The 26,238-nt window shown below is 54.0% G+C and overlaps 1 protein-coding gene across 1 annotated transcript; it reads left to right on the top strand.

The window, feature by feature from the left end:
* The first annotated feature begins 14,600 nt into the window (after positions 1 to 14,600).
* LOC309444131 (APC membrane recruitment protein 1-like) lies at positions 14,601 to 23,451 on the top strand. Its single transcript, XM_082061711.1, is given in 3 exon segments — positions 14,601 to 14,708; positions 16,003 to 16,912; positions 16,918 to 23,451. Coding segments are annotated over 2 exon segments (3,297 nt in total). The 5' UTR covers positions 14,601 to 14,708; positions 16,003 to 16,096; the 3' UTR covers positions 19,399 to 23,451.
* The last annotated feature ends 2,787 nt before the right edge of the window (positions 23,452 to 26,238 follow it).

Here is a 26,238-nt window from a genome sequence, read left to right as displayed (position 1 = left end):
AATGTCATTATAAGAACCCCGATGAAACCGCCCGCCACCTGTGTCCCCCCCCAGCAGAGTTTAGGAAGATAACCGAAACTAACACAGTTTCATCTGGTTTGTTGCTCTGGGGGCTGAACTGAATACTTTCAGAACAAATAGTTCATACAGGGAAGTTTCTTCTCTTTTCTCGAGAATAGCTTGGAGCAGGTTGTGATGTTTCTCAGAAGCATTTTGTTTTCAAAATTATTCTACAACGTTCTTCTTACTTCTTGCTGTGCAGGTTGAGTTGCACTTGTTGTATTTCAATGGTGTTATCATCAAGTACCATTGTTTCTTTCCCCTGAATAGAAACAAATCTCCCTCAACATCACAAGGCCTGCTCATATAAAATTTACTTGCTGCCTCAACTTGAGAGAACAGCTATAAATCTGAGTTTTGCAAAGAGCAAGGCTACTGAGAACTTTCTTGTATGAACATTCATGGGATGGGAGCGTTAGACAAGCCTGAGCGAGGCCAAAGCAGATGTGTTTACAGTTTCAAACAAATCTCTGTAGATAATGTTTTGCAGTACGTCTGTCTGGGTGAAGAATAAAACCCCTCAGCCTTCAAACATGTCAGATCCCGGGCTTCCCTGCGGACACGGAGCCGCTCGCCCTCGCCCTGCTGGGAACGTTGTTTCCTGGCAGTTTTGTTCCACAGCTCCCACTGCACACGGGGCTCCCGGCTGGATTAAAGCTCTGCATGAATGAGTTGAGGATGGAACCCCAGGTTCCAGTGTAAGTTGGGGAATGAACTGATGGAGAGCAGTGCAGGGGAAAGGGACCTGGGGGTCCTGGGGACAGCAGGATGACCATGAGCCAGCACTGGGCCCTTGTGGCCAGGAAGGCCAATGGTACCTGGGGTGGGTTAGAAGGGGGTGGTCAGTAGGTCAGAGAGGTTCTCCTGCCCCTCTGCTCTGCCCTGGGGAGACCACACCTGGAATATTGTGTCCAGTTGTGGCCCCTCAGTTCCAGCAGGACAGGGAACTGCTGGAGAGAGTCCAGCGCAGCCACCAAGATGCTGAAGGGAGTGGAGCATCTCCCGTGTGAGGAAAGGCTGAGGGAGCTGGGGCTCTGGAGTGGAAAGGGGGAGTGTCAGGAGGATGGAGCCAGGCTCTTCTCGGTGAAAACCAGTGACAGGACAAGGGGCAATGGGTGCAAACTGGAACACAGGAGGTTCCACTTAAATCTGAGAAGAAACTTCTTGATGGTGAGGGTGGCAGAGCCTGGCCCAGGCTGCCCAGGGAGGTTGTGGAGTCTCCTTCTGTGCAGACATTCCAACCCGCCTGGACACCTTCCTGTGTAACCTCATCTGGGTGTTCCTGCTCCATGGGGGGATTGCACTGGATGAGCTTTCCAGGTCCCTTCCAACCCCTGACATTCTGGGATTCTGTGACTCTGTGAGAGCTGGGAACTGTCTTCCCCTTGGTGTGGTGCTGGGGTGGCTGAGACCCAAATTTGGCTGTCTGTCCTGCTGCGTCTGGAAACAGGAGCACCAAGACCTCCTGTACAATAGATTGTATTGAATTAAATCCCAAGCAGAGTAGGTACATTGTAAGGATCTGATGTGTACTCTTCTTCCAGTGTAAGACATGATCTAACAAAATACAAGAGATCTAGTGCATTCAAATATGTATGGCAGAGAGGCTGGATAGAATATTCTTTGCCATACTGACGTGTTTCGGGGTCTTAAATGCTTCGTTCCGGCACACAAAGCTCTGACACTGTCAAGCTTGTTAGCGATGTCAAATTTATTCCTAACTATTTTTCCTTGATGAAATGGAGTTGGTCTTTGTTTTTGAGACGGGACTCAATCCACAGTGACAAAGGGTGGGATGACCTGCCTCTCAGCAAGCTATCGAAACCTATCCCCGTGAATTCGGGTGTGGGTTTGGGAAAGCTACTGAAAACATGCCAAGAACTGTATAATACGGGGAAGGAGAGCAGGGGTGGTACCTCAATGCAAAATTTTATTAGGATGTTAGCAGCATCTGGAGAGCTGAGATGGTGTCCGGCAGATGACAGAAGGGGATGTAACTCAGGACTGGAGCCAAACTCGAGCTTTACTTGGCTGCAGACAGGATCTCCTCTGGGGTTTTCCCCTGCCATGCTTAGAAAATTGGTTTTTTCCCATTTGAAATGGAGCTCCAATTTCAATATCTCTGCATGCGCTTAGTGAGAAAATCAACCAGACCTTTTTCTGAAGCCCAACTTTTATTCAAGGGTAAACAGAGGAGCTTTTGGAGATGATAGCTTCTTGTTAGAGATCAAATTAAGGAGGGATGTCCCTAGGGCTTGCAGTGGGAAAAATACTTTAGGATTCTTGTAAGCTGTCTGTGTGAGAGCCTCCTTCTGTATGTTGTGCAGATCTGTGGATTTGACTCCATTGTTTAATTACAGTTCTAATCATCTTACTCATGCTTCATTTCCCACTGTAAATAAAAGGAATTTTAGGCTGTGCTTTGCTTTTTTTCTTCCAAGTGGCTGCGTAAATTTGCCCTTTTTAAAACAGCGACTGATTATTATATTGTGAAATTGTGTGCTCATCTAGTCAACATGTGTGAGTTGAGTCAGCCCATTGCCGGGGAAGCACCCCGGGGGACAAGGATGAACCGTTGCAGGTTATTTGTCACCAGCGGGGTGTGGAGCGCTTCAGCTCACCGAGCGATAGCAAATGACAGCACCGTGACTTTGTACTTATACATTCGAAATATAATATAGTCTGGTGACATCTTTGGTGGTTTTATCTATAGGGACAAAGGCAAACTTTGAGGGAAAGCAAACAGAATGTGTATGTTTTTCCTTCTGTCTCTCAGGACAGCCAGGGTAGACCTTTTCCCAGATCACACCTGGTCTGTCCCAAGTGGGTTGCCATGCTCGCCCGTCCCAGCGTGCACTGATTCCAAGTTGCAATGTGCTTTGTTAGGTCACATTCCCAAGGAATGTCACCCCAGAACTTCCCTGCCACCTCTGTTCACTGCTGACAACGTCTAAAGGGCTTCCAGAAATAAGCTGGAAAAAATATTGGAGAAGGGTGAAGGGGCAGGGAGGGAAATAAGGATCTGAACAACAGCATGGGAATGTGATCTCTGCATTCCGCTGCCCTGGGCAAACCCCAGTGCCAGCCCTCGCAGCCCCCAGCGCTGGGGAATCCGCACACCCGTCCATACCAGTTACCGCCACGCTGGTTTCATGGGGCCAGGCCAGTCTCCTTCCAATCGTCCCAGCCCCATGGGAATGCATTGGCTGGTTTTCCTCTTGTGCTTTCTCCACCTACAGGAACCCTTAAGGCCAAGCACTCTAATGTTCTGTCTTCTTGTTGTTAAAGAAAACAATCTTAATTTCAAGGCTGCTGCAGGGAATGGAGTCTCTTCAAAGTCGTCACAAGTGTCACAAGATTGCTTTAGCCACAGAGCAATGGGAGAAGCGGTGAAGAACCGTGTATCTGGAATCTTGTGTCCAGTTGTGGCCCCTCAGTTCCAGCAGGACAGGGAACTGCTGGAGAGAGTCCAGCGCAGCCACCAAGATGCTGAAGGGAGTGGAGCATCTCCCGTGTGAGGAAAGGCTGAGGGAGCTGGGGCTCTGGAGCTGGACAAGAGGAGACTGAGGGGGGACTCATTCCTGGGGATCAATATGGAAAGGGGGAGTGTCAGGAGGATGGAGCCAGGCTCTTCTCGGTGACAACCAGTGACAGGACAAGGGGCAATGGGTGCAAACTGGAACACAGGAGGTTCCACTAAAGATGAGAAGCAACTTCTTCCTGGTGAGGGTGGCAGAGCCTGGCCCAGGCTGCCCAGGGAGGTTGTGGAGTCTCCTTCTGTGCAGACATTCCAACCCGCCTGGACACCTTCCTGTGTAACCTCATCTGGGTGTTCCTGCTCCATGGGGGGATTGCACTGGATGAGCTTTCCAGGGCCCTTCCAACCCCCGACATTCTGGGATTCTACAATTCTATGATTTTATGATCCCGCTGGGCAGTGCTGCCCAGTGACAAAGTCCTGCCTAATCCTGACTGGACATCTAGGAAAGCTGGGATGCGAGTAGATGAAGGATGATTGTTTCCCTACAGTGACCTGGAAAAATAATAAGTGGTTGTCTAATAAAGCACTTCGAGGACACCCCAAAAACAAACTTGACAGAGGGCAATTTGTCCAGCAACTCTTTGCATTCTCAGCTACCAAGAAGTAGCGACAAAGTCCATGGTGTGTAGAAGCACAGGCCTCTTTCATGCCCTTGGACAAAAAGCCCACACAAGGTGAAGCAAACAGCAGCCAGCTGGCTCACACTTGTGGTGCCACTGGACACTGTCGAACAGAAAGCGTTTGTGTCAGATATAAGTCTGTGCTGTGTTATTTGCAAACCTATCACGTTCCTCATCCACTGCTGGCCTGGCACTATCACCCTCAACTCCAGATGACAAATCGGTTTGAAAAGCCCATTGCATCACGCACTCACAAGCAGAACCTTGTTGCCCCTGGGTAATATCATTCCAGTTCATAAGAACGGGTTTATACTTATATTCCCAGACAATAAACACTAACAACTCGCATTTCTCACTTTTGTCACGCTTTAATATGAAATCTCAGAAGAGAAACACAATAGATACCCAGACAGTTCTGCTTAGGGAACTTTCCACGTAGGTCCCAGTGTTCACTGTGCCCTTACTGAGCCAGGCGGGAGTGCTGGTGACTTCTGATGGTAAAAGCTTCAGAAGAGCAAGGTGGGTGCTCCCATCAGGATGGATGTGTGAGACACCTGCCTAGGCAAACAGGAAAGAATATGGAGAAAGAGTCACAATGGAAAAGTCATTTTATTTTGTCTTAATCTTAATAAGTTGCATAACAGAAAATTTAGCCTTGACACGTAAAGGTAGAATTCCTCTTCTTTATACTTAATATAATCTGTGCAACTCCGACTTGGACATACCAATGAGACCATATGCCTTCTAGAGGATGACGGAGGCCACAATGTACTCTAACAAAACATGGCTGGCTCAGAACTCCATCAGCTCTGACAGCCCAGCAGCACGTGCCTGACCCAACACCGCAAATCAAATCCTTTCCAGTTCATTTTCAGTAGAAATCTTTCCTCTTTCTTTTTTCTCTCCTCTGCTGAACCCAAGCGAGATCCTTCGGAGGCCACGGCAGTTCAATTGCTCTTTAGCAGAGCAAGCCTAAGTCTAGACCTCGTGTTTAATCTTCCTGGACCACCTCAGCTTAGTCAATTCTCTACAAGGTTTAAGCGAAAAACAAAAAGATGCAGCAAAGCAGAAAAACAAAAATGACCTTTTAGCCCATGGATGAAGATTTTAAAGCCGAGCAAAATCCAATAAAGCTTCTTTCCATGCAGATGAAAACCCCCACGTCCCAAAGTTGTGCATGTGCAAAACAAACAGAACTCATCAGTTTGTACCTTAGCTGTGGATTTCTCATCTTTCTGCATTTTATTCACATAATTGCCTCCCTCATAAATACTTCAATGCTCAGAACACCTCAGTCGCTAGACAGATGAATCTACCCCTTTATGGCTTTGGGAGCTATTTTGAAATTACCTGTTCCTAAGAAATCCCCTTGCAGGGAGAACTTAATGTTCCTCATTCCAGCAAGAAATTCAGTCCAGCGAGAAATGCTTTGGGAGCGTTTATAATTTGCTACCCATCACCCTGTATTTTGTAACACTGAACAAAACACTCTACCGAACAAAAGTTTTAGTGCCCAGGCTATTTGTGTACAAGATTGCGAAAGAGAATCCAAATCATCTTCCTTTCTCCAATTTCTCCAGCAGTGCTTCTGCAATCTGATGGAGACATCCCAGCATGGGAATAAATCAACCTAAGAGTTTATACTCAGCTCAGATTTTTGCCCAGCCAAGATCTTAGTAGATGGTATTATTTGTTTTCCAAATGGAAGCCTAAAGCTTTTCTTTTGCCTACATAAATGCTGACCTACCGTAATCCTTAGAAAATAGATTATCTGTGTATTTCATATATCATTGAGAGTCTGTGAATGAAACTGTGCTGGTCATTTAGACTTTTATTACCATTTCTCCTGTTAAGTCAATTGATCCGGGAAATTTTGAAGTCCCTCCTCCCTTCTTAGGTTTTTTGTTTGTTTGTTGAATTCACAGAAGGTTTCTGTAGTGCTTTTCTTCCAGGTAGCTGTCGGAGTTATTTATAACCTCTTAAGGAAATAAAAGAGTTTAGTAACCAAAGTAACCAGAGTTACCTTAGTTTATCCTGTTTAATCTGCGTTGTCCCCGTGTCCCTTCTCTCGTGTGTTTTAGGACACATGGAGATCTCGGATGCCGCAGTGTGTCTGCAGCCACTCGCCACAGGAGTCGAGGTGCCGCTGGGAGCACAGAAATGGGCACACTGGGCACGCTGGCTTTGGATTAATCCGAATTAATCCCACGTGCAAAGCCGGGCACAGGCTCTGGCTGATAACAATGAACTTGCCTGTGGTGTCTCCCAGAGATGGGAACTCCGAGCTTCTCAACCCACAGCCTCAGGGAGGCCGTCCTGGGTTCTTTTCGTCTTGATCATCATTTCAAGCTCTTCAGCCACCTCCACCCACGTCCCCTTGGCTCCCCAGGGGGGACACGGTGTCGATGACCCACCAGTGCAGGGGACACACTGTCAGCAGCTGATCTCTGCAATCCTGTTCTGTGTTTCCTCTTGATTTACTATGTGGGTAAGGCATTCAGTCACCATATCAGTTATTCTGCTTGTAAAATAGAATAATGGGGGGGGAGGGAACAGCAAACAAAACCCACAACACAACCAAACAACAACAAAAAACCAAAACCAAAACCCCAACAACAACACAAACCAAACCAAATGAAAACCAAGAAGAAAAACCAAACCAAACAAGACCCACCAAGGTTGGAAGGCAGCCCTGGGGGTCCTCGAGGCCAACTCAAAGAAGACTAACTCCAACCAAGGTCAGTATCATAAGTACCTTCATTAGAATGTCTTGAGAGATGCAAGAGGAAGGGAGGTTTAGGTAAGATCAGCATTGCTGTGGAACCTCAGAATCCTAAAGGTGATATTCCCTTCAGTAATTCTATTATTTCCATTAGCGTGAATAATTTCTTGCTCTCCTATTATATCTGTAGTTTCTCACATGCACATTTGTGGATTTTATCTGTTGATTGCTTTTGGCTCTAAGGCCTCAAACCAGAGCAATTTAAAGACAGAGAGGAAGAACACCAGCTCTTAAAAAAATGGTACAGCAACATTACTGTGTTACGGTAAAGATTAATATGCATGGTCGGTATGAAGCTGAGCTGCCATCCTTTCTGTAAGGCCATTAGCTACGCTTCCACAGAGACTATGAGGTTGGACAACATTGGCTTTACCAATAACTAAGATTATTTTATTTGGAAGTCAATAAACATAACTGTTGTCTTGGCTGCCGATGTTCTGACAACCGGCAATTTTTCTCAGTAATTGTGAGTTTCAAAACTCATCTGTCATAGTCAGGATGACTAGCAGAGCATTAGGCAACATGCCATCGGGAAGAGTCGGTGTTCGAAGTTAGCTGGGTTTTATGATGATTTATGATGATTTTCTCTTCTTGACCCACAGCTGCTATGGGCAAGGAGGGGTGTGGGAACAGCAGGACGGGCGGTTCTAGCGAAATACCCTTGGACAGGTTATACAGAAGTATGTTTTTTATGCGTGTAAGGAGCGATAGCCCAGGCCAATGTGAATGATATCTCGGGTTGGAAAACCGCCCCTGTATGTACGATGTGTGAATGTTGGGCCTGGGTCAGAACACTGCCCACAAGATATGCATGAGAACGTGACCGAAAACAGTCACAACACGAGTGTGATGTGTTTGGGAGAACATTTTTGAAAAAACATCCTGTCTAACCTCTTGGTCCAGCCCCGTATCCATAAACCTATAAATTGAGAACTGTTAATAAAAGAGAGCTCTGCTCTCGCTGCCAACACGAACTCTGTGCGTCTCTGTCTGCGTCGGTATGAATCGTTCTCATCGCCACATTCAGGGTCACATGGAGAGAATAAAGTGAATTGTTGAGGTCTGCCCTGAGTTTCTGTTGGGAGACAAATTACCAGTTGTATGTTTCAATTAGCAAAATTAAAAGCCTCAAGTTCAGTTTAACAGCCTGAAGGAGAAATGGGCAGAGGGGAGATTTTATACCCGTGCTGTCTGTGTCAGAAATGCCATGGGTGTTTTGCAGTAAGGTGTTCACAACATGCCCTGTGTCAGAGGCCGAGCGCAAGCTGCCCCCGCGCAGTTCTGCAAACTCAGCCTGGACTTGCAACAGCCCTAAATTCAGTCTCAAGGCTCAGTCCTGACTTAACGTGTCATGAGGCCTTACTGGCAAGATCCTCTTCTGGGGAGTGTGCCGATCACAACGAACCGTTCCACTCAGGGACACTTCTGCATTTGGGAAAACGTCACTCAGCTGAGATTACCCAATTAATTCCTATACAACACACGCCTCACTTGAGCTGATGAAGATTGCTTCTTTACTCTTACAACTCAGCTTGCCTCTGCCATGTCTTCCTGTTCCATCCCACCAGATTGTCTATGCAGCAGGTTCTTTCTGCCCAACATTGCAGCAGATCCTAAATCTGTTACAATACCAAAGTGGAACTCTACTGTTAAAAGTGATTCTGTAGAATCAGCAGCCAAATAAAATCTTGTCCCAGAGTTCTATCTCCAATAAGTGTCAGTAAGTCCATATCACACTAGAGTCGGTACCAAGCTCAGGGCTGGACTCACCCCATGGCTATTTCTGGACACTCAGCCCAGATGTTAATAATCAATGAAGATACGCAGACCAAATAGTGCCCTTTATTTCAAACGTGCAGCCTTGGTACTTCCAGTGGGACTCTGGGAATATGATCGACAGCTTGATCTGAAAACAAGGGAATCGCACCGCTGTTTCTGCAATTGAAATGAATGTAATACATATGTTGATATCATGCAAGACAGGCTCCAGCTTGGTGTTGTCTGGCTTTGTTCTTTCTAGACAGCTAACAGGAGAAAAAAGCAGTAAAATTTGCTGCTAATGGGACAGTTGAATACATATGGCAAATGGGAAATAAACAGGCTGCTTTTATCTTCTCTGCCAAAGAAATAACAGATTTTAGGCCAAACCTTCAGCTGATGATTCATCAGTTGAAAAGTTTTATTTCAGGTGAGGAACTGGCCCTTTAAATTTTCCCTTGGTTGGAAGAGGGGATCTTGAAAAAGGGCCTTAGAAGACCCTTAATGTCAATAGTGTTTGAGGATACAAATAAATGCTTTAGCGTGACCAAGGGCTACGAGCAAACTGCATTTGGAAAATACTCCAAGGGGAGCCGCCTCCCTTCTGAGCATCTGGCAGCAGCCGAGGGCTGGGACAGAAGTGGCGCTGGACGCGGCTGTTTCTGTCCACCAGCTCCGTGCCCACGCTGGCCCTTCTCTCCTTCCAAGGAGGGAGCTAAAAGTAAAAGCAGATCTTATCCACTGTGTGTATTCCACTCTTTTATCAGGACACCAGGGAGGACGGGGATTATGCAGTCTTGCAAGGGGCTGCCAAGGCAGGTGGTTTCTCAGTCACTGGCACCCTCTGATGGAAGAGAACACGGGGAGGATTCTACTGCTTAGACACAAGATCAGAGTTGTATTCTTCAAGAGAAGCAGCGTATCCTTCCAGGCCTCTGCCAGGTTGTTGCTGGTCTGTCCACTGAAGTGCCACTGCTTGAACCTGTCCCATTCACCTGGATGTGCTGGGCTGTGTTTTGGGAGAGAGAAGGATGCTTAGTAGTTCTGTAAACCACACAAGGTCTAATATCTCCTCAGAGCATGCAAAAGCCTTATTGGTAGTGGTGGCAATTGATGCACACGCATTCAGGGTAAAACAGACACTTGCTAAGAGAAGTTGTCTGCAAGGCCTGATGTTCAAGAAAGCTACACCAATCTCTAGCTTTGGCTGTTGGCTCCTGGAGAAGGAGATTTCAATCGTGAAGGTCTCCTTATAGGATCAGAATCATTTTAGTTGGAAGAGACCCTTAAGCTCATCAAGTCCAACCATAACCTAACTCTCGCACTAACCCGTGTCCCTGAGAACCTCATCTATGTGTCTTTTGAACCCCTCCAGGGATGGTGACTCCAGCACTGCCCTGGGCAGCCTGTTCCAATGCCCAACAGCCCTTTGGGGAAGAAATTGTTCCCCAGATCCAACCTCAACCTCCCCTGGCGCAACTTGAGGCCGTTTCCTCTGCTCCTGGCGCTTGTTCCTGGGGAGCAGAGCCCGGCCCCCCTGGCTCCAAGCTCCTTTCAGGCAGTTCAGAGATCAGAAGGTCTCCCCTCAGCTCCTGTTCTCCAGCTGAACCCCCCAGGTCCCTCAGCTGCTCCCATCACACTTGTGCTCCAGCCCCTCACCAGCTCCGTTCCCTTCTCTCCACTCGCTCCAGCACCTCAAGGGCTTCGCTACATTCCTTCCCCTCCCTGGTAGCACTTGGTTCGTTGTCACGCCAAGCAGAGTTTCTCTGTGTTGTGGGGCAGCCCCACGGATGGCACTGTCGTGTGGGGTGCACATTGTGGGCAATCAGGAGCTGGGAGCAGGACTGGCCAAGCGCTACAGCTCCAAACGAACAGCCTGCAAGTCTGTGACCCGGGTGTGACATGGGACTGGAACAGTTCTGGCAGCAAAACTACAATGTGAATGAACATATCCTGATATTAATTAGCTCATTAGGCGCAAAAGGATCAGCAATGAGATATCTTAGTGAAAATGCAGTTTTGTGACCCACAACCAACTCCTAATGCGTCCTCACAGCATTCCCTGATGTAACAGATGAGCCACTGTAGATCTGGCTGAACAGCCTGAGTTAACCCTTCAGGACAGACACCTCTCAGATGGCTGGAAAATGAAGGGCAACAGCTCAGAGTATGGGTTGAACTTGAAAGCCACACTTTAAACCGCTGCCCTTTCTGGTGCACTGGTTATTTTATTATTATATCTGAGAAAAAAAAAAGAAGACTTTGAGCCAGAGACTAAAGTAACACATGACAGAACTATTCGATGTTTTAATGTCTGGGGGATTTAGTGCCTTATCTGTGATGCCAGCTGGGGAAAATGAGAAGCTTTACTTGGCATTAGATGAAAATTAAAACATCATTTGTAAGAAGCAATGGTCAAGCTGAAAGGCGTTCAGAGGTTCACCTTGAGGTTCGGCTTTGAAAAACCAGCGCCTCTTTAAATGATCCGAGCTTCTTGGTAATGACGGGGGCAGGGAGACACCCTCTTCCTTCAGCATTTTCTGTGTTCACCGGTAGCGAAATGTGTCCACTTTCCTTCTTTTCTCACTCAGAAATCTTTCAGAGAGGGCCCTATTTTAATGGCCGTGGAGCAGCAATATAAAAGAGTAAAAATACTAAGGGAACGGAACTTTCCTAAATTTCTGGAAAGGCTTGGGTTCTGCGAGGGATTAAAATGAGGGGCTGTGACAGGCGGTCCCCAAACCGCAAGTCCCTGAAGATAAAGCCAATTCCACAGTGAATGTGGGAGTGACACACGGCCTGCCAGCAAATTCAAATGGTTTGGTTTAGTGTTTATGTTCTTCAAATATTTCTCCTTGCCTAAATTCCAAAAAATCCGCTTTACCGTACACACCATTGCTTGCGGTCCCGTGCGCTTCCCAGCTGCCTTTGTTCCCTGATCCACCCGCACTGCGCAGAACCCATCGTCTGTGCTCACATGGGTCTTGTCAGGATGTTTTAGGCCTCCAGGGCCGAATTCATCCCGTATGTAACTTTGAGGGAAATTGGGAGAACAGCATCAGAAAAAGATTTGATCCCTGTTGCAACACATGGGTTTGTATCCTGTTGAGTTCCGCTTTGGCAGAGCTGTAATTTGAAGCAACAAGCAACAAAGGGTTTGCTCGCAGATTGTTTGAGGAGAAACAGGGGTGGATGGCGCGGAGATCGGGGGTGTGCAGCCCATCCTCACCGTCTACAGCCCGAGACATCCACGCCGGTTGTTGCACCTGCCCCTGTGCCGTGGCGTGATGGATCCCGCCAGCGCAATCACACACACACAAAGGATTGAAATGATCGTGACAGGCGGTCCCCAAGCCACAAGTCAGTGAAGATAAAGCCAATTCCACAGTGGCCGTGTGAGTGGCACACTGTCTGCCAGCAGATTCGAAGCAGCGATAAGTGACTGATGGCCTATTAGGTTTCTCTTGAGTGTCAGAGCAATCGCAGAACTGCCAAGCGGATCAGAGCTTGTGTCTGCAGGATGTAAGGAAGTGTCAGGAGAGGCAATCGCAAGAGACATGCAGGTAATTTCAAGAAAGAAACAAGCATTAACCAGGAAGCACTATGAAGACTCATACCAAGAAATAGAGGAATTAATCTTGCAATGGATATCTAAATTGCTGCTTAATTTAATCCCCAGTACAGTGCCTACATCTCAGTGCAGCATCGGGACTGACCTGTTGTAGGTCGGTCATCGTGCACCTTGACTGTGCTCTGGACACCCTCTGGTGATGGTGTTTGACGGGGCTGCCCCGTGGCTGGTTTGCACATCTTCTGTGTGTCCGTGTTCCTGCCGCTGGGACCGACTGAGATCTGGAACGTACAGCTCTTGTGTCCCAAACCTCCGTTTACTACATCACCTACAGAAATTTAAAAAGGACAGTGACTTAGAAAGGTATCCCATCTTCTGTTCTTAATGTAACTGTGAACGATGTGCTCCTGCATGAAATTATCTAGTAATTTTCTTGTCTTTCAGTGTTTCAAGTGTTCTTAGGAGAAGCACTGCCAGACTTTCAACATATTCTTATGGTTATCACCTGGATAAATACAACCCTAATCTGTCTGCTTACCCCTCTCTCTGAGTCTTCCCTGCTGACTCCTTACTCTTTCCTATCCACCATAAGTTTCTTTCCTCTATTTCCAGGATCTTCACAGCCTTTTCCTCAACCAGTTTCCAAAATCTTCATGACTACTCTTTGCCTTTTCTGCCGTCTCTCAGTCACTATGGAAATGTTCATTCCAATTCCCTGCCAGCCCACAGAAAGCCTCCAGCTTGTTAAAACTTCACTGATAAGCCTATAGGGTTTTTTTTTTTGCACCTTCTATTGTCCTGTTTGAGAGAAGGTCCTTGTAAATAAACACCCCAGGACATGTTCTGCTGTGCTGACCCGCAGTCCCACTGTTGCGTTGTCTGTCACCTCAGAAAACTCCCATGAAGACTGTCAGGAACTACAGGCAGAAACGTTTGCTGTATTATTTTAGACAGTACCTTGTGCAGTTTCCTTAACTGACTGACACACAGAAATATAAATGAAATTGCTGTGCCACAGCAAAGCAGATGCCCTGTCAGGACTTATTCCTGACCGTGCTCTGATGAAGCCAAATCCCTGCAAAGACTTTCAGTTCAGCTTATGAAGCATCATCCAGCTCAGAGCGAAAGGCTTTCCCGAGCGCCCGGCCCCGCGGTGCGGGGGTGAGGCGGTGGTTTGTCCTTTGGGCTGACCATGTCACCAGGGAAGGTTGATGTTGGTTGCAGCTTTCATGAGTTTCGCCCAAAACAGGAGCTGGGGGAAGAAGGTGAACGGCGGTTCGAGCCGGGGGTTCGGGCAGGTCCGTCCCTGCTCTGTCCCACCCGCACACTGGTGTGACCCGCACATCGTGGGGATGGGGAGGGACGGAGGCAGCAGCTGAGGCCACCAGCGGGCAGGAGGGCTCAGCTTTTGGGAACACCCTTCAGCAACAGCAGGGCGAGGGGCTGCAGTGTCGGGGACCATCCCCTGCCCTCCCGAACAGCCTTTTCAACCAAATTCCTGCTCGTTGTGGGGATCCCATTTGTCTGGGTGGATTTTGGGGCCGGTTTTGGCGCTGGGCTGACCCCTAAGGGAGAGCTCAGTTACTGCAGCTCTGGGGCTGGAGCGATGCTGGGCCGGGACAAAGTGCCCCCGAAAGCCGCAGAGGCAGCGCGGGGGTTGGGGCGCTTGTGGGGGACACAGCGGGGGGAACGCGCCGACGAGCCGGAGCTTCGTGCATCTGTCCCGGCTCCCTCGGTGCCCTGAGCGCTCAGCACCAGCAGCCCCAGTGTCACCCCACGGCGATGGACGCGGGGACCGGGCGGCACCGCTGGGGGACACAGACCCACTGCTCTGCAGCACCGTTCACCGCGCCCCCCCCAGCAGTTATCAAGATGTCTCTGTTTCCCCCCCTGTTTTTCTACCGAGTGAGCAGACAGCAGAGCGCAGGGGGCTGGGCACCGGCCGTCCCAGGGGCACACGGGGTGAAGGTGCCAGCGCCGGGCGCTGCTGACGAAAAGCCGTTGTCACCTCCAGGCCCCGCACGTCGCCATTGTCACCGCTTCGTGCCGCAGCCCCAGTAAAAAGACCACAGGGGCCACCCCCGCGTGTCCGCCCCCCCCGTGCAGCGTCACGCGGTCCGTGTCCCAATGTCACCCGTGGCCCCGCGCGCGCCGCACCCCCCTGCGTGACGTCACCGCTCCCGCGCCGCCGCGGCCACGCCCCCTCCGTACTGAGCCCCCAACAAGGCCCCGCCCCGTCGGCCCCTCGGCCCCGCCCCTCCCGCGCGCCGGGCGGACCCGCTGCCCCCGCGGCCACTCGCCCGTTCCTGGGCTGGCCCGGGCGGGCCGGGCCGGACCCGCTCCCGCCGCCTCCGGAGCCGCCGCCCCGCGCAGCCGGTAAGGGCTGGGGAGCGGGCGCCGGGGAAGCGGGGCCGGGGGCGGCTGCCCTGCGGCCGGCGAGCGGGCCCGGCCCCGCCTGTGCTGCCGGCCGGGGCGGCGGCGCCGCCTTCCCCGGGTTTCGGCCGCGGCCCGGCCTTCCCCCGCCCGGCCGGCCGGGAGCGCTGCGGGGCCGCGGCGGCTTCTCCGGAGCCGGGCGAGCCCGGCGGGGAACGGCGAACGGCGGGAGGGGCGGGGGTCGGTCCGAGCTCCGGCCCCGCTGGGCCCCGCTCGGGAGCGTCCGGGCGATGGAGCCTCCGGGGGGTCCCGGCCCCTCCTGCCCCGGCCCGGCCGCTCGTCCCGGCTGCGGGGCCCGAACCGGCCGAACCCCGAGATCGGCCCCGGCCGGCCCGGGACACCGGGCGCAGGGAACCGAACGCCGCCTGTTCCTGCGGCCTCGCGTGTTTTGTTCTATCAAACCCCTTTTCGTGATTTACTGACAGCGGTTTGTGTCCTGAGCGCCCCTGAGCAGCCGAGCGGGTCCAGCAGCGGGTGCTGGGGCCGGGCTGACGTGGAGCCGGAGCGAAAGGGTTTCCCAATGGAACTGTTGAAATGGTGTTTCTGTTCATTCCCCTCTGCTTTCTGCCCAGCCCTGTGCACACACCGCGGGTGGTTTGTCCTCCAGCCCGTCTGACCGGCTCTCGGTGGTCGAGCGGCATTTGGAGCCGGCGCTCAGACTGGAGTGAACTCGGGGCTGTGCTGGCGGGACAGGAGCTGCGCTCGATGGGCCTTGTGGGGCCCAGCTCGGGACGTTCAGGGTTCTGTGATCTCTGCAGAGGCTCCAGGGAGGCTCTGGAGGCATCTGGGGCTCCTGGGCAGAGCTGGGGCAGCCGGGCTGGGGGGTGGGCAGGAGGTTTCCCCGCCAGCTGTGCCCCAGCTGCTGATGTGAAGGGGCAGGTGGGGACGGAGCAGCCCGTGTGTCCCCATTCAGAGGCGCCCGGTGACCGAACCCGACCCCCCCGCGTCAAAAAGGCCGGGAAGGCGAAGGGGCTGGAGCGGGTGGCTCAGGGGTCAGAGCCGCCCGTCCTGGGGCAGCGGGGATGCTGCGCAATGGAGACGCCTGGTTTTCCTGCACTTGCACACGGGTAAATTTAAACACCACGAGGTTTTGTGCACGGCTTTACAGACTGGAAGATCCAGGTGGCTGTTGGAGGTTTTTGTAGCTCCAGTTCCAGCTGTTCACAAAGTTCTGCGCCTCTGTCTTTGCACCGTCTGCTGCCGCCTCCTCACCTCTGTCCCTTTCTCTTTGCTTTAGATCAGCTGTGATGCGTCGAGCGCTGCACCCAGGAGTGGACTCCGCTACCAAAGTCATGGTTTCCAGCTAGCTGCACCCAAACCGACCCGCTGCCATGGAAACGGGCTGCGCGGAGGAGCCCGCCCGGAGCGGGTCGCAGTCGCTGGTCTGCGGGCAGCGGGAAGGACGGGAGCAGCGGCGGGAGGAGCCCGGGGACCGGCCGCCCGAGCGGGGCGATGCCTCCGTGGTGGCTGCGGAGCCGCAGCAGCCTCAGCCGCCCCCCGGCAAGCTGAAGAAAACAGCTTTCAAACTGTTTGGAGGGAAGAGGAGCATCTGCACGCTGCCCAGTTTCTTTGGAGGCAGAAGCAAAGGCCAGGGGAAAGTGGCCTCGAAAAAGGGCCTCAGCAAATGTCAGACCCACGACGGGCTCAGCGGTGCTGCCTGCGACGGGGCGCAGCCGGAGAGCCCTTCGGAGGGGAGCGGGGACTCGCGTCCCTGCCCTTTGCCGAGCTCCCAAAGCGCTCACCTGGCCCTCGACGCCAGCGCCGGGGTTGATCTTGGCCCTTGGGACAGCTCTCCAGGCGGGAGTGCCGAGGGCTGCGAGAAAAAGCCCAACGGGGACAAGTCCTCCTTTGCCAGACCCAAGAAAGGCCTGAAAGGGTTTTTGAACAGCATCCGGCGTCACCGGAAGAGCAAGGTCGCTGAGTGTGAGAAAGCCGAGGCGCCCGAGTGGAGCGGCGGTTCGGAGGAGGCCGGCAAAGCTCCCGGTGCGGGAGGGGAGAGCCGAGGGGCCGCGCAGGGCCGGGCGCTGGGACCCGTCCCCCTGGCCGCGGCCGGCCCGGGGAGCTCGGGGGGCGAGCGCTCGGGGGGCAGCGCTGCCGGCTGCGCCGAGGCTGCCGAGCCCGGCTGCGTCCCGGCTGCTGACGGCGGCTCTGAGGCGACGCGGTGGCGACGCCGGGGAGCAGGGACGTTCTGGGTACGAAATCAGAGGCTGACGCCGGTGTCTGCGCAGAGTTTGGCTGTGGGGATGTGCTGCTGGCCTCTCACCCCGACTCCACGGACATCGACCCTCCCTGCCTGCACTCCGGGGACCTGCTGAGCCTCATCTTAGGAGACGCCGCGTCCCTGAAGAGCTTCGACTCCCTGACGGGCTGTGGAGACGACATCGCCGAGCCCGACATCGCCGAGAGCAGCATCTCTGCGGAGCGCAGCAGAGACGCCGCTAAACGCAGCTCCTGCCTGGTCACCTACCAGGGCGGTGGGGAGGAGATGGCCGTGCCCGAGGAGGCGGAGGAGGAGTACCTGCAGCAGATGTGGCCCCGCAGCGCGGCGGGGGACAGGAGCTACGGGGCCCAGGTGTCCAGCAGCAGTCTGGAGACACAGGGCTCGCGCGAGGCGCAGGCCCAGCCCTACGTGGGGGACGCGATGGACGGCGTCGAGCTCCTGACGCCGCAGAGCGAGCAGCAAGAGTCCGCCCCCAACAGCGACGAGGGTTATTACGACTCCACCACGCCGGGGCTGGAGGACGAAGCTGGAGACGGGCTCGGGGAGATCAAGAAGGAGCGTCTGCCCAGAGACAGTTACAGCGGGGATGCCCTTTATGAGTTTGACGCGCTGCTGAGTCCCTGTCACGGGGAGGAATCCCTGTTTGAGGGCAAAGTCCCACAGCCGGGGCTCTTCAGCTACTTCTTGGACTTGTGCCTCCCTGCTGAGCAGAGCCTGATGCAGCTGATGGACCAGAAGCGAGGGCTGATGGAGACGGAGGAAGAGCGGCTGGCGGCCATTCAGAAAGAGCTGCTGTTCTGGGAGCTGCAGCGGGAACCGCTCCTGAAACGGCTGGATGTTCCCGGCAAGGAGAAGTGTCCCCGGGAGCAGCAGCGCCTTGAATGTAGAACTAGAGCTGCCGGCTCGGTTGGCAAGAATCAGAGCGGCCTTGGTAGCGAGCAGGCGGCCTCGCACGGCCCAAGCAGGGCTGTGGCCGGCGGGGTTGCGGTGGCCAGAGCTGAAAATCCCGAGTGGAGGGATTTCCCAGGGACTCTGTGTCCAGAGAACTGTTACAACAGCCAAAAAGCCCAAGGAAGTTGCCTTACTCAGCTCCCAAAGAACAACCGGGGGTTCGATTTGGACCCAGACTGTGGGTTGTTTGGGGGCTCGGTAGCCCCAGCCAAAGCGGGGATGTTCCCCGGCTACAGACTGGCAGAGCTGGAGCGCGGCGGCGGAGCGGGGGCCACCAGCCCCCAGCCCCCGGTGGGCAGCGAGCACGAGCCCGAGCACGCCGTGAGCTTCTCGCAGGCGCTGGTGCAGTTCAACAGCAGCGGGACCCTCTTCTCCAGCCTCTCGGAAAGCCTGGGGAGCTCCAGCTCCGGCTCTTCCTTCACCCAGAACCTGCCCGCCCTCCCCACCATGGTCACCTTCGACGTGGTGGACGTGGAGCAGGAAGGAGAAGGGGAGTGCGAGCGGCATCCCGAGATGAACGCCGGCGAGGACATCGCCGAGGACTTTGACGACGGCTACGGACAGCAAGAGTCGTTGGCCGAATGTGACGAGAGAATGTCCCCGGGGTACCCCCCGGGCTCCTTGCAGAGCTGCCCCTGGGGGGTCGCCAGCCTGCCCCGGCACCTGCGCCTGCACGGGCTGAGCCCCTCGCTGCCGGCACCGCTCTCCGTGGGCCGGAGGAGCCGCTCGCTGGACACGGAGAGCCTGGAGCTCGAGCTGGCCGACCCGCAGGTTGCCAAGGGCGGCCCTGGGCCATGCCGGCTCTGGTGGAAGCCGGAGGGTGGCGAACAGGAGGCCGGCGGAGCCAGGAGGAGCAGGAGCCAGGAGGAGGGCGAGCTGGCGGCTCCCGAGGGCGGGCTGGGCCGGCCGGGCTGGCAGCAGCTCCAGCTCGACACCGCCGCGGCTGCCGGGGAAATGGAGCCCTGGGGTTTCGCTCCGGCCGCCGCGGGGGAAAGGGCCTGGGAGCCGTCGGAGCAGCCGGGCACCGCGTCCCTCCTTCTGTCCCCTTCCCGGAGCGTCGCTGGAGAGACTCCGGCCGCACGGCCCCGAGAGCCGGAGCTGAGCCGGCACCGGCCCAGGCCCTGCACTTTGCCCCTGCGGAGCGACACGAGGCCGGCCCGGGAGGCGGCCGGTTCCTGCAGGTCCCACGGAGAAGTCACCGCCAAAAAGCTGCCCCGCGTGTCAGCCCGGGGAGAGCCAGAGCCCGAGCTGCCCCCCAGCTTTGGCTTCGCTTTGTCCCCGGAGAAACGCGCCAAGTGCCGACCCGTGGGCATCGCCCAGGGGGTGCCCCAGCACCCCAGCGGCGGCTCCGACGCCGGGAACGGCCCGGAGCGCTGCGGAGAGACCCTGAAGGGCAGATCCGGCCCCGCGCTGCCCGCCGGCTGCTGGAGCGCGGCCCTGAGCGTCACCGAAGCCGAGTAGCCGCTCGGGGATGGTGTGAAAAGGGCTGCAAAGGGCAGGGAGGGAGAACACAGAGATGAGGGAGCAGTTGGTGAGTGAGCTGAGTTTCGAGCTGGCTGGTCAGGGTGAGCTCCTCCTGCAGCTCTGGTGCGGGGTCTCGCTGCTGCGGGTGCTCTGGGGGTTCGGAGCCACCTTGGATCCGCACGTTAATGCTGCGGCACTTTCTGGTTTTCAGCGCGAGTCGCAGCCTCTCAGACACCGAGGGCAGCAGCAGCCCCGGCTCGTTCGTGCTGCTGCTGGAGGAAACGCTGGGACCGGAGCCACGGCCAGCGCCGCAGCTTTGGGTTCGTTTCTGCAGGGCTGGGGCTGGGGGAGCGAGCTGGGGAAACCTTGGACAGAAACTGGGGTGTTTTCTTCATCTTCTCAGTGAAATGTTCTGGTTCAGACTCACTTGCAGTGTCTCCATCTCGGTCTCGGTGTGGCCGGCTGGGAGGAAGGATGCGGCTGTTTCCAGAGCGCGGACGGGAGGCCGCTCAGCCGAAAGGGGAACTTTGCAGTAACGTTATTTATTATTTATTCCCTGCCCCAGAGGAAAGCAGGAGCTGCTGTGTGCGTGCCGGTAGCGTTTTCCAGGTCTCGTGTTAATTTGCTCACAGATACCGCGCTCACAGAGCTGTGCTGTCGATGGACCGTTAGGAACCAGGTGTGGGTCCGTTCTCTGCCCGCTCTGCCCTCCCGGAGCACGATTCCCGCTGGGCCCGTCCCGTTTGGTCCCGCGCTCCTCGCCTCTCCCGGGCCGTGGGACACGGGCGAGCTCTTTGAAATAAGCTGAATGTGCATCGTGCCTGGAGCCGCGAGGCTGCGGATGCTGTTACTTTCACCAAAAGGAAGTTTTGTGGGTTGTTTTTGTATTATTATTTTACTGTTGTTTTCTTTGCATCAACTCATCTGAGGAAAGTATTCTGTTAATTGGAATACAGGATGTAACGCAGCCTAAATTAGGCTTCACAACTTCTTCCTCCTGACGGGAGGGAACAAGAAAGCCGGAGGTTGCTGCAGGTTTTGGATTTATTTTCCTCTTGGACTTGTCTGAGGGGCTCGTACGAGCCCCTGGGAGCATCTGTCTCAGGCTGTTGGTCCTCGAGACGTCTCCCGTGTCCTCCGGGATCTCAGACACACTTGTCTCTAAACCAAACCTCCCTGTCTGTGACTTGCGAAGCTGCTTCCTCCTGTCCCCGCTCTGTGTTCTGATTTTAATTCAGTTACCGGTGATGATTTTGGGTTCCCTCCCACCCCCAAGCTGTGGACCCGGCTGTGGCTGGAACGGTCACAGCTCCCTGGCATCGCCGGGTTTACAGGCACCAGGAGCTGCTCTGGGTTTATTTTCTTCCCCCAAGCAAACTGAGGTTCTGATATTTCTTGTTGAGAAGAGACTCTTCAGGGTCAGGTCTCACACCTCACGTCTCGCCGCCCCTCACAACACAAACCCGCAGCGAACCCGCTGGTGCCATCGGGGCCGCTGTCACACCGACGGGCACTCACAGCAATTGCTCGGACCGAGCAGCCCCGGGCTGGCTTTTAATCGCTGTTTTACTTTAGTGTGTCCCCAAAGGCTCTCGTGGGTTAAGGGGTTTGCGCAGCGTTTTGTTCAGACGTGGAGCAGCTTTGCAAAGTCTGGTGAGCTGTGAAAGCGTCTCGGTGCTACAATGAATGTTCCGTTGCAAACGCGCGTCTCTAGGAATAATTCTCTTGGGTGTAGGTACGTCATGGGAGGGCTTAGTGAAAACCGCTTCTAGACTTGAATGTGTGAAAGCAATACAGCCAAGACTTGGTAATCTGACTTTAGACCAAAGGCTCCTCCTCTTAAATTGATGTGAACTAAATGAAGCAAAGATCTGTTGGGTTAAGGTGAGTTTTCTAAAAGCATTTTTGGAGTCCATTTGCTGGATTATTGGCGCATTCGGCCCCATTAACCCAAAGAAATCAGACATTTCAGCGCTCACCCAGCCTGTACGTTCTCACTGCCGTAGAGCGATTGCATTTCGCCGCCTGACGTGCTGCTCTCCCTACAACACCCGTCTGCCCGGGATGAACAGGAGCAGCTGCTCCGCTCCTGATCCGGATCGGGCTGTCGGTCCAATGCTGCCTTACCGAGAGCTCAGGCTGGAGAGGGTAGTTGAGGCTTCCTATGAAAACGGTTTCTGAACCAGAATAGTTCCCAGGAGCAGGAACAGCGGGTCGTCTTGCCAAGATATTGAGGAAAAGCTCCCCTCGAGGAGCTCTCCGGAACACGGCCCTTCCAGGGAAGCTCTTGCCTTAGAGGGATGAATTGTGGCTGCTAAACTGCGCTTAAACCACTGACATTCGGGTCAGTCTACCAAGTAATTCTGTATTGCATTTTGGGGCCTTGGGGGTTTTATTTGTTTGTTTTTATACACATAAGAAAATGGTGGATTTTATCTATTTTTGTATAGTTTTGCATTTTATATTCACGGGGAAGTGTTACGGACTTTAGTTTTACTGGTGTGCGTTGTCTCTTCGAGCGCCGTGGTTCCCGTTCCGATGGAGAAAAGGCCGTTACCGTGTTGCTGCCGCTGCCCGTGCGGCGCGAGGGAACCTCCGGCTGCTCTGCGCGGCGCCTCCTGCTCCCCGGCCCCGGCAGCGCCGGCAGCGGCACCGGCCCGGCACACGCTGCGCAGGCACCGCGAGCGCCCGCGGTTGCTCCCCTGTCACTTTGTGTCTGTTTTCTGAGCTTTGTTTTTAATCTGAGTTTGTGGAGTTCGGTGATTTCTCCCTGAAGGAATTGTGACCGTCTTTAAACTAGAAAACCACAGATTTCAGCTGGGGCTGTAATCATTTTATCCCAATTGAGGCTTTTCCGCAGTCCGGGCTGGAGCCGCTGTTGGTGGGTGCGCGGCGATGCTGGTGACGCGGGGATGGACGTTCTGTCCCCGCGGTGCTCCCCGGCCGGGCTGGCACTCGGCGCTCACCCTGGCACGGGCAGCATCGCCGGCTCCGGTCCGAGAGCCGCTCTGTAAATACCGCGGGCTCTGCGCAGGCTCCGCGGGGCTTCCGCCTTCTGCCTCCTGCGCCGGGCGGGGGCCGCGGCAGCTCCGGTGCCGCCGGCATCGCCAGCATCGGTCCCGCGTCCTCCCGCGGTGACGCCGCCTCGAGCCGGGGGTCAGAAGGGCAGGGAGAGCTCTGGAGAGCTGAGACCCAGCCCAGGTAACGCGGCTCTTCCCGCTCTGGTTGGATGTGGGCAGACAACGCGCTGCTGGGTTTGCTCGGCTCTGCAGGACTGGTGGCCCCGCGGAGTTTGTCACCTGCGCGGGGTGTGAGGGCTGAAATAACTTCTCTGCACAAACCGCGGTGCTGAACGGAGCAGACGAGAACAATGTCAAACAGTGATGTGCAGGAAGAAAATTAAATGCTGAAAAGCTAAAAGATTACAGCCAAAAGCAAATATTTTTCACTCTTCTTTGCCCCCCTGCCAGTTCCAGCAGAGATGGCAATGGCTGCTGAGACATTTGGCTCTAGGTAGTTTAGTTTTTCTTTTGTCTTCTAATTAATTAGCCTTCACCTAATGGTGCTTTTTAATTTTTCCTGAGTGACTTTGCCCTGTTCCCAGCACAGGGGCCGGACGGGCAGGTCACAGGACAAACGTTCCTGGGTTGCTCGGCCCAGTGCCGCACTCCACGTTCCCTCTGCCCTGGTTGTGCGGCTCCCTCCTCTCCAGCCGGGGCCACCTGCTCTTCTCGCCGTATCGAGTCACCCCGAAGCGGCACTTGGGTGAAGTGATGAATGAAACCCAGAGAGGCCTCTGGGTTCTAAAGGAAACCTCTCCCGGCCGTGTCCAGGGGCCGCGCTCCCCGGGCCGTGCGCTGCGGCGGCTGCTCCGCGGGGCCGGGAGCGGAGGCGGCTCCTCCCGGGGACCAACCTGACGGAGTTTGGGGTTTTTCCTGATTTCTTTCTGCTCTCACTGCTACTCGTCCTTTCAGCTTTTTAATGTATTGATTGTGTTTTACAATGAATGTTCCTTTCACTGAATTGTAATGAATAAACTTCAGATTTTTGGACAACAGTGGGTTTCGCTTGTGCTTTGGTTTTCTCCTTGGCTTGTTTTATGCTTGATTTAATCTTTTCCTTTTCCCTACTCTCCTATCTCTTGGTTATTTTCAAGTGAAGTGTTTTTTCCCGTGGGAGGAGGCAACAAGAGCTGCTTTGGAGAGCACAGCGCGCCGCTGGTCCCAACACCCCTTGGCCAAACCCCGCACCGTTCAATGAACCTGCAGAATCTCCGTCGTTGGAGGCACCGGCCCCAGAGCCCAACTTTCCCCGTGGTGTCTCGTCCTGTGCTGCCGCTGGGCTGGAGCGCTGGCCGGGGTGACGGGAGCAGAGACCGCATGGGGGGTTTAGGGTTTGTGAGCAACCGGGGGTGTGTATCGTGTCTTCTACTCCTTGCGCTGCCCCAACCTCCTTCGATGGGAGCATCTTCTCTGAAAATTATGACTTTCCTGGTAACACTCCGCTCAGAGCTCCTTCTCTGGGCCTCCCCTGATTGCCAGAAACCACCTCCACAGCAGATGGGCAGACATCACATGGGACCTTTAACGTGGCTCCTGTCACTCCAGGAACATTGTGGCTTGGAGAACTTTCTTGTGCCAAGCCTGGATCCTGCAGTGTTTTCCTTTTAGGTGCGAACGGGCTGTATCCTAGTCACTGATTTTGCTCCTGGAGCACCAGCTGCAGCTGCCCATGGGTTACTGGGGAAAGCACCCCGTGCCGGGCTCGGCACAACCACCACCCACTGTCTGGCCCCACTGGAGACGCCTGTAGCTGATGAAAAGCTTGAGGGCACCTCAGCGCCAGCCCTTGCACAGTGCTGCACAGGTCACTGCTGTTTGTGCTCAATGCCTCTAACAGGAGGCAGCTGGGAAGCAGCAGTGAAAGGTATAGGTGTTAAAAAACACTGTTTATTATAGAAAAGGTGGTGGAGAGGCTCTTGAGTAGGAGCTGGAGCTCAGGTATCTGAAGCGCTTTCCCAACAGCCAAGTGCTGATCTCTGCTCCTTTGGGCACGGCGGAGACGGCTTGGGGTGCCCCACAGCTGGGTCTCCTTGTGCTGCCAGCACATCTGTGCTGCACGTGATCCACGGCAAAGGGCGTATTTTCACAGAATCCCAGAGTGTCAGGGGTGGGAAGGGCCCTGGAAAGCTCACCCAGTGCAATCCCCCCATGGAGCAGGAACACCCAGATGAGGTTACACAGGAAGGTGTCCAGGCGGGTTGGAATGTCTGCACAGAAGGAGACTCCACAACCTCCCTGGGCAGCCTGGGCCAGGCTCTGCCACCCTCACCGGGAACAAGTTTCTTCTCAAATTTAAGCGGAACCTTCTGTGTTCCAGTTTGTACCCATTGCCCCTTGTCCTGTCACTGGTTGTCACCCAGAAGAGCCTGGCTCCATCCTCCTGACACTCCCCCTTTCCATATTGATCCCCAGGAACGAGTCCCCCCTCAGTCTCCTCTTCCCCAGCTCCAGAGCCCCAGCTCCCTCAGCCTTTCCTCACACGGGAGATGCTCCACTCCCTTCAGCATCTTGGTGGCTGCGCTGGACTCTCTCCAGCAGTTCCCTGTCCTGCTGGAACTGAGGGGCCACAACTGGACACAAGATTCCAGGTGTGGTCTCACCAGGGCAGAGCAGAGGGGCAGGAGAACCTCTCTCGACCTACTAATCACACCTCTTAATTTTAACCAAATTAATGTTTCCCCACTTGAACCTTTTGGACAGAGGGAAACACGTGGTCACAGGCTGTTTGCTGGTGGACTTGGATAAGATGTGGGGGGCTGACCCAGATCAGCAGGGCCACCGAGGAGCAGGGGCTGCACCCCAGCCTTGTTTTCTGGCAAGATGCTGCACTTCACCTGGGAATAGCCCCCAATTCAGCTGTCATGATACTTCTCAGTGACTTCAGATCTGAACACAAAGCCTCTGATAGCAGTCTTTTATGCTTAGCTAGAAAATGCCTACTGCAGAAAAATTCAGCAGAAAATAATAAGAGCCCAAGGGGTCAGATATTCATGCAGTTCAGAGCTGGGTATTTTAAAAGCAGTTTTTCCTGTGAGATTTCCAGCATTTCAGGCTTCTAATCCTTCAAACTCTGAAGCAGACACATCTCAAAGAAGAAAGAAAAACTTACAACTAACTATATTAAAAAAAAAATCCAGACTTGTTTGAACTCCAAACACATTGTGATTTGAGCTGGCACTGAACGTTTGGCTCAGCTCTTGCCATGTTTGATTTTTAGGTTCCATTGTTCGGCACCCTGGGCCTTATCTTGACACAGACAGAGCTCCAGCCGCTCCTGCTCACTCCCAGTGAAGCTACAAGGACTCGTCCCCTCTTGAAAATCAGGCCTATTGTGTATGAACAATCAAGAGCATTCAGGACATTCACAAAGCACACCTCGGTAAATCAGCATCTCAACAGGTTCTGCCATTCTCATTTCTGGAACCGCTTCTCAAGAGGTGGTTTGTCTTTTTAGGTTAGGAGGGCTACGGTCTGTCCAGCTTTTTGCTGACATGAAGAGGGGGCTCATTCCAGAGGGGACGGCCCAGCAGGGAGCACGTGAACACTTAATTTACTTGCTCAAAAGCCTTGTGGTAGGGAAGTGCAGAAATGAGGCTGGCTCTTCAGGAAGGAGAAAACAGACATGCCGTTGGGAGAAGGAAAATCACCAGGAGTGAAGGGGCTATCAAAGTCTAACTCAAGGAACATTTAGGACCTGAATTTTTACTGAAGTCTGTTGGAAATTGCTGGTTCAGTCAAAAAAATAATGCCCCCCAAAAAGGAATAATGGTGTTAA

The sequence above is a fragment of the Streptopelia decaocto genome (assembly GCF_964273445.1).
Source record: "Streptopelia decaocto genome assembly, chromosome: 10".
Taxonomy (NCBI): domain Eukaryota; kingdom Metazoa; phylum Chordata; class Aves; order Columbiformes; family Columbidae; genus Streptopelia; species Streptopelia decaocto.
This window is presented reverse-complemented; position numbering and strand designations above follow the sequence as displayed.